The sequence below is a fragment of the Streptopelia decaocto genome (assembly GCF_964273445.1).
Source record: "Streptopelia decaocto genome assembly, chromosome: 1".
NCBI classification, from domain to species: domain Eukaryota; kingdom Metazoa; phylum Chordata; class Aves; order Columbiformes; family Columbidae; genus Streptopelia; species Streptopelia decaocto.
In genome coordinates, this window is record NC_138663.1 from 37,962,244 (window position 1) to 37,970,438 (window position 8,195).

General features: G+C 42.2%; 1 protein-coding gene across 1 annotated transcript; it reads right to left on the reverse strand.

The window, feature by feature from the left end:
- Positions 1-457: 457 nt before the first annotated feature.
- On the reverse strand, positions 458-7,905 carry IL26 (interleukin 26; the record flags this gene model as incomplete). Its single annotated transcript, XM_082076364.1, has 5 exons — positions 458-551; positions 637-702; positions 5,720-5,851; positions 7,280-7,336; positions 7,735-7,905. The coding sequence occupies 5 exons, from the start codon at positions 7,903-7,905 to the stop codon at positions 465-467; spliced, it is 513 nt and encodes a 170-aa protein (XP_081932490.1). The 3' UTR covers positions 458-464.
- Positions 7,906-8,195: the final 290 nt, after the last annotated feature.

Below are 8,195 nucleotides of genomic sequence, written 5' to 3' on the forward strand. Positions count from 1 at the left end.
AAAACCAAGTGTAACTTAGGAGAGGGATTTTCAAAAGTTGTCTTAATTGCTTTGATTTGTAATTGCACAGGATGGCACAAGGCTTGGTCAGATCATGCCCATGGTACATGGGACATTATGCCTGATCTGCACAGTAGCAGATTTCAAGTTATGCTCATGGATTGTGTCTGGGGGCTGCCTGTGAGGCAGCTGGCAGATAGACAGGTCTAGAAGTACATCATCATGCTATAACTGCTCCAGAAGCTGCTCTCTTTCTGCAGAACAGGTGTAGCTGCTATGCCAGGCCAGCCGTGAAAGCTCTTGGAAATCCTTTTATGCCACTGTGTTACAGCAGATCTCTTTCAGTGGGACAGAGTTACTGCCAGGCCACTTGTATGTCCAGTTCTTGGTTGATTTTTGGGCCATTGGGATAACGATCTGTTCTTAGCACAGAAGCAGTGTATTGTCTGTCGCTTCCTCGTTCTTTATATGATGGTTTGTATGTAGGCCTGAATCCAGGGAAGGAGAATATCCAGCTCATGGATGGCCTTGTAGATTCCCTCCTCTCCAAGCTGTCAGGAAGATGAAGATGTTGGAAAAGAAACCACCCACAGTACTTGAACGGTGCAGCTGGGAACCAGCTCCTACTGCTCTTACCTTAAGAAATGTTTTCTTTAACTTTTTGACAGCAGAAGTTAACCTTGTGGATGGCACACATGGAAGCTAAAGGGAGGAGAAGAAACCAGAAGAGCTTGTTGCAGCAAAGATGCTGATATAAAAACATAGTGACGAGGAAGAGTCCAACCCACAGTGTGGCACCATAGGACTACTGGTAAAATGTGTGAACTCAGCATTGTTTCAGTATCTACTACAAATGCGTTATTTCACCTGTAAGCTTCCTGAAAGTTGAGCTCACAGCACAAAAAGTTGTAATATGAGTGCCACTATGTCTTCATATTAAACACTGTCTATTTATCTTGGGGGTCTGTACATCAGCTGCAGTTACAACTTTTGTACAGTGCAGACTAGCTTTAAGAGTTAAGGCTCTTTAACTTTGAACATCAGAAGGTGAGGCTAAAGGCCAAAGACCTTTGTAAAGCACAGAGGGCAATTTTTCATATTTCTGCAAACTCTCCAAGTGTGTTTATAAAGTTAATTTATGCTTCCCCTGATTTTCCTGTCTATTCCTCCACTCTCTGGTTAATTACAGGCTCATCCTGAACCCTTTTTGTCAAGCTAAATTTTCAATTAAGATCACCGGGAGTTGTGTCAGTAAGACTCTACCCAACTGCCAGGCATCCTACCCAAATCAGTCAACAATGTCATACTTTCAAGTTCGGGTGTCCCTCTACCCTTCCCCCCACAACCCGGTTCTGTGATATTAGAGACACGGGATCCATTATAACTGCAAGATTTAAGTTGGAAGCTGGTTTTAGGAAGGAAAGAGCGGATCAGTTCATCCTACAGAACCCAAAGGCTGAATCTCGCGTTCAATCCAGCCAGCCGGGGCACGGCTGGCAAGGTGAGCGGGTCGGTGCTCTGGTCCAGGCGGCCGCCAGCAGCGGAGAACCGGCCGGCAGGGGGCGCCCCGCGCTCGCCCCGCACCCAGCGCCACGACGGGCTGGGTCCTGCCCGCCCCCTCCGGCTGGAGGGGCACCAGGGCTGCCCGGCCAAAACCGCTCCGCAGGGTCTTGTGGAGCTGCCTGACAGAGCTTTCTGAGCAACACGGCTTGCTGACTCCCCAGCGCTCCAGGCCTTCCCAGGGGAAGAATCGTTCTTTCAGGAAAAAAAAAAATGGAAAAATCTGATGTTTTCTAATCTACGAACAAGGACACAGAATCACAGAACCACAGGATGTTAGGGATTGGAAGGGACCTCAAAAGATCATCTAGTCCAATTCCCCCACTAGAGCAGAAACACTTAGATGAGGTTACACAGGAATGTGTCCAGGCGGGTTTTGAATGTCTCCGGAGAAGGAGACTCCACAACCTCCCTGGGCAGCCTGTTCCAGTGCTCTGTCATCCTCATCATGAAGAAGTTTCTTCTCAAATTTAAGTGGAACATCCTGTGTTCCAGTTTATACCCATTGCCCCTTGTCTTATTATTTATTGTCACCAAGAAGAGCCTGTCTCCATCCTCGTGACACTCACCTTTTAAACAACACGTTTGAAAAGGAAAAAGGCAGAGGTTTTCAACTCTCTTGAAAAGAGGTGACTGTTGAAATGGATGGTTATCCCTTCTTTCTACCTCACACAGGGGTTTGAAAAATGAGCACAAACATTTTTAAGTTACCTTCTGTGCTTCTTGACATCATCTTGTGAGATGAGAGTGTCAATAAAAGCAACTCTAATTTGTAAACCTTTTAAATCTTCTAAATAGGGCAGTTTGTTCTGACTTGGGGCCTTTTTTTTTTTAGGGTCAGTTTTTATGATGCAGATTTCCACATAAATCTTTCAGTAGCAGAACTGACCTTAAATGACTGTGCTGACTGGAGTGGTAATACACATTATAAACTCTGTTCTTCCCACATAAAGAGCAAGTAAACAAACGAGCAAGCAGGTAAGCTTGCTCAGTGCAAGCAGCGCTACAGCCTCTGCTGGACGTCTACAAGCTCTGCCAATGATGACAGAGCAATGACTAAAAATCCAGCACCGAATATATCGTCTTTCCATGCTCTCCTCAAATATGAGAAAAAACTTCCATAACCTGCCACTGATGTAGGAATGTAAGTCCATCCTCAGAAGTAACTTTATACTGTTCTCAGCAATGTTGCAGGCTCAATAGAGCACATGAGCAATCAAACAGGTGTTTGCTGAGGCCAGTGGTGCTGCAGGGGGATGCTCTCAGTATCCAAGGGAAGTATCTGTTCTGTTTACTGTGCAGTCATACGCTAAGTGAAAGAGCCTGATTTCACTGCAGAAGAGGGGCTCAGAGATTTCAGTACCTGTTTTTGAAAAACAGGACTTGGGCTTCTAAATCACTAGAAAACATTAAAGTTTCTTTGTCTGGACAGAATCAAGAACTAGCAGGGTAAGAAACATTATAATATAGCACAAAGTATTTGGAAATGTTTTGGAAACAAATATTGTTAGTATTTTTAAATAGTATGCATGCCTCTAGCTGGCTGAATTAAAGCCTGAGTTGATGAAAGAATATAGGGTGGGTATGTATATAAAAGTATCACTGTTTCCCTCAGTTGTATAAAGAACTTTGTGCTTGAAAGGTAACAAATTCATCACACCATTATGTTGCTATTGTGGAAATCCCTTCTGATAAACATCTTATAACTCAACAAGAATAATAAAGATGAAAAATAAAAATGAAAGAGATTATGTAGATGAATGAATTAGTTTGCTAATTTATTGAGGAATAATATGATGGACAGATCCAAAACTTGATATTAGCAGAGGATCCATTATTTCTATTCTGTTCACAGGTTCTATTATTCTTTTGCATGATTGCGTATTGTTGGTTTTGAATTAATACAAATACTTCAAAAATGTTAGCTTCCTGAAGTGAGATGTCTGCTAGTAAATCATTTCTCAAAGAGCTAATTTTTTTGTACTACCAGAGGAAGTCTTTTCTCTCCTACTAGTATTTTTTAAGATCCAGAAACATAAATCTTTATGTTTAGACTTGTGTTGGATAAAACACTGGCATTAATTATGAGAAAGAGAGGAGAAGCTTTGAGAAATGAACAGCATTTTGTCTCCATACAGCACAGAAACAAATGTATTACTAAGTTATATAGCAAGCTCCAGTCATTGATGGTATTTCAGAGTAACTGATATCCTGAATTCAGTCACAGTTGACAGTCTGAACTTCCCACTGTGTACTGGCACTTCTATGCCCAAAAGCCAACTGCAAAACACCAGAATGACAACAGGCTGAACTAACACTGTACTGCTAATGGAACAGAACTCCTGAATGGAACTAATCGAACTAAGGACCAGGAAAACCCAAACAGAACTAATTAAACTAGCTGGCCAGGAAAAAAAAGAAAAACAAACAAACAAACAAAAAACAACAAACAAACAAAAAACAACAAACAAACAAACAAACCCCTCTAATTATATGCCGAAAATGACACTAATGGTAGGGAATATTCTATTGATCAATTTGGATGTCAATTTAAGTGCTGTCCTGTCTGTGCTCCCCTCCTACTGACTTGCACCTGTAGCTGGACAACTTAAAAAGTCCTTGGTTTTCTTGACAACTGCCAAGATATTAGTGAGTTCTTACATTCCTTTCATAGAAAATCCCAAACACTAAGCTACTGGAAGAAAATATTAACTCTATCTCAGGGAGGAAGCAGCATTGTCTCATTCAAAACAAAAGACCATCCTAGCTGTCAGGGAGGAAAGATTTTAAGTACATGGAAAATTAACTCAATTTCAGTCAAACCAGCACAGGTCTAATTGCTTTTCCAGACAAGAACGAAATCTCTGTAAAGTATATAATAGCATACAATATTTGGAATTTTGACAGACACAGGTAACCACAGCGATGTCTTACTGCTGTGAATAATGACCGCAAATTGTGACTGTTTAGCGTGATTTTAAATGCAGAATCCTGAAAGCTGGTGGAGCTTTCTCCCACTGAGATTTGAATCTTTTTACATTATACAAATATTCCATACATTATACAAATATTCTAGTTGTGTTCTGAGCTATAGCACTGCAAAGAGTTCCCTGAAGCTGCTTGGTTTTGCATTGCAAATATTTGTGTGCATGTAGAAACCATACAATTCAGATTAGAAAAAGTTTTAATTCATTAACATTCCATTGACTGCTCATACAGCCCTTACTTTTCAAAATTACTGTAGACATTCACCTGGATATCCAGGGCTATATTTCACCCTAAGTCATGCTTTACTTTATGGTTCATTGTGACTTGTGAGAACTGCAGGTTTAGGGGAGAAAAAAAACAGCCATAGAACATGAAGTTTTAAGGCACACCCTGTTGTTATTCATCTATCCTTAAAACTAAGAGGAGAAATAACCCACAAGGGACAATGCTGCTTTAGTACCATAATATGTTAATATGCATAATTGGATGGGCAAAAGTACGCTTTAACTGCTGTCCTGTTGTTATTTACAGGGTGGGATGATGACATGGTGTTGGTAAAATTGATTCTTCCCTAGGACACCTGGATGCCTTGTAGGAACATTTTGCCAGTGGGCAGTGTCACTCCCTGACAAACTGCTCCGACTGTGGGCATAGCCAACACGTGGAAACTGCTCCGATGTGTTTCGTTATTGCAGTTCCTGATTACTGATGAGGCACCACCAGCTCTTTCAAAATTTGTTATGGAGGAGCAGAGGTGACATGTGAGTAAAGATTACACACGTCCAGTGGTTGCACTGTTGAAGAATGAAAGTGTAACCAGTGTTACACTGCTGAAACTTGAGGAGCCACATTTCTCCCTGTGATTACCCTGTCTCGTTGCAGCTTTGGTGCTGAAAGAGCAGCACAAGGTGACATCATCAGCAGGGAAGTGGCTTGTCTCCATGGTATCTCCAGCATTTTGCCCACTACCCACAAGCTCATTCTGGAAGGAAATGAGTGGTATTACACTCCCTCATTCCCAGAGGGGAAGCCTTTGGGAACTTGGGTCCTTTGTAATGTGGGGCACACCATGAGTCTGAATACCCTCTCTGTCTGCAGAAAAACTGTGAAGGAGACTTTCCCTAAAATGTCGACTGGACAAAGTTAGTTTGTCTCTCAGGAATATACTTACACAGGCATTCATGTTTGCTTGCAGGACCTGGAAGGCACTAGTAATGTACAACCTGTCACGTGCTGCTCCAAGATGACTGAAAACATTTTTCACATAGAAGGAGAGGAGCTGATGTCGAACACTGCAGTTTGTCTGAAAACAAAACAGGTAAAGAATTTCCTTGCAAATCATCTTTGGCCAAAATCTTCAGCCTTACAAAAATATGTGTGTTTAGAAAGCGTACAATCAATAAAAACATTTTTGTGAATTTGATTTTCCCATTGGATTGCTTCCTTTCTTTAAAACAGCTCAAAGTACCCCCGTGGTTTCTGAAGGAAAGGCAGGAGGATGCTGTCCTGTCAGCCAAATGAGTATTGGTAAGATCAACCATGAACAGAAGTGACAGCAACAAATCCATTTAACACATGAAGAATAAATGGAAGATAAATTGAGGGGTTGTCAGTCCATCTTGGCCAAGTTTTAGGAGTCATTATGGGTGTCATTGTCCCATTCCTCCACATCAGTGTCCCATACCTTTTGAGATGCTGTAGGGTATCCCACCCACCCCCAGCTGCTGCTCCAGAAGCAGCCAATCATCCTGTACTCACTGTGTCATATCTACCTGTCCTGTGGGATCTCTTGGATACCCAAAGGTATTTCAAATGGCTATATGCCTGGTTTTAGGCAATGGAACCAAGTTTCAGGTTCCATTCCAACCAATTATCACCAGGAGGGTAATACAGCTACAGATTAAGCCACCCAGATGCAGGTTTCCATTTGTAGATCCCACAGACAAACAAGGAGTCTTCACTTCCAGGGTAATCAATGAGATCCAGGGGAGTTCAAAGGACAGTAGATCTCTGCTTAGGGATAAACTGACTCAGCTAGCCCTGCTGACTAGATCTCTGCATTAGGAAAGCTAAAATATCTCTCACATTTATTAGTCACAAACAGACACCCCCAGTTTAGTCTCACTCCCATGCTGAATCGCACTGAGGAACTCTCATCTCCCTCAAAGCCCAAAACAGGTCCTTGGGTGTCCTGGCTGCTCTGCAGCACCCCTGGACTACCTTTGGTGACACGCACCATCAGCAGGAAGTGTCTCAAGTGCTGGGACAACAGTGGCCCTGGCACTCATGTGAATGGGCTGGTGCCTGGAGAGCATTGCTGCGGAGGGAGACACGCAGCCAAGCGCTGGCAGGAGGAGCAAATGCTACCACGAGCACACTCCTCCCTGAAACGGCAAACACCCTTAACCCAAATCTCCTGGCAGAACACCACTGCAACCACCTAGAAAGAAGTGCATCCAGACAGGCTTCACAAATCCACCTCTTTCTCCCCATACCATGCTCAAAACCCCCCTCATGTCTCAGAGGAAAATCCCTTCTATGGGGCAGAGATAACACTCTTCCTCTAAGCAAAAGACTTCATTAAATGCATGGGTCTCATAAATTTAATGTCCTTCCCAATTAAATATAAGTTATATTTGTGTCAACTGTCATTCCTTTTGATCACGCATTCCTATCTCTGCTGACCAAAGGGAAATCAAAGAAAAGGGAAAACCAGTAGTATAAATCTTACCATGAACAGCATTTTTGTTGTCTTTTTAAGCAATCTTGTGTTCTTGATGAGATCCTTCTGTAAAATATAATGTGCTAGTATTAATTAACCTAAGCAGAGGAAGGAAAACAGAGTTTTAAGTCTGCTATGTACAAACCTCAGTAGTAATGATAATAATCATCATCATCATCACCACCATCATCATCTTACTCAGATGTAGGATGAGGACTTAGCAAACCTGTATTCCAATCCAAGTCTAGCTACAAACTCTTTCCATGGCAAACTCCGTGGCAAACTCATCCCACCTCTCTGTGCATCTTCTTTATTCCCATCTTTACAGAAGGAGTAGCAGCATTACCCTATTGCTCTCAGGACTGTAGAGATCATTCTGCTTATTGAAGTTTCCAGGTGCTCAGTAATGAAGCTGGTACAGAAGCATCTATAAATAAACTTTTCAACTAGTGGGGTGAACTTACAGGAACAGATGATTTTAAACTAGTTGCCTTGATATACAGGTTCTCTGTCACTTGGTAGAGGAGTCCTTTTCGGCAAGTATGCTTTCCTGTAGGCGACTTTTTGCCTTCCGCAGCAAAAAGACAAAGCAGAACTAAAAAACGCCCAGAGCTGAAAATAGAATATACTTTCATCTTCGCTCCCAAATCTTCGTGCCTTTATAGTCACGGCAGCATACGTGATACAGCAAGACTGGTTAGATGATAGAGGTTAACCTAATTTTGTTAACCCTCAAAGCAGCTTCTGTGCTGAGATGCTCATGTAGATAACCTATTGCTTGTGTGCTGGCTGATCAGTATTGTTGCTGTGCTTTTTTATACATCTTGCTCCACTTTCAACAAATTTGACCACAGTCATCTGTGACGTTTTTCTAAATGATATCTCCATATTTACTGGCAGCAGGGTCAAGGTTTCCAAGAAAGAA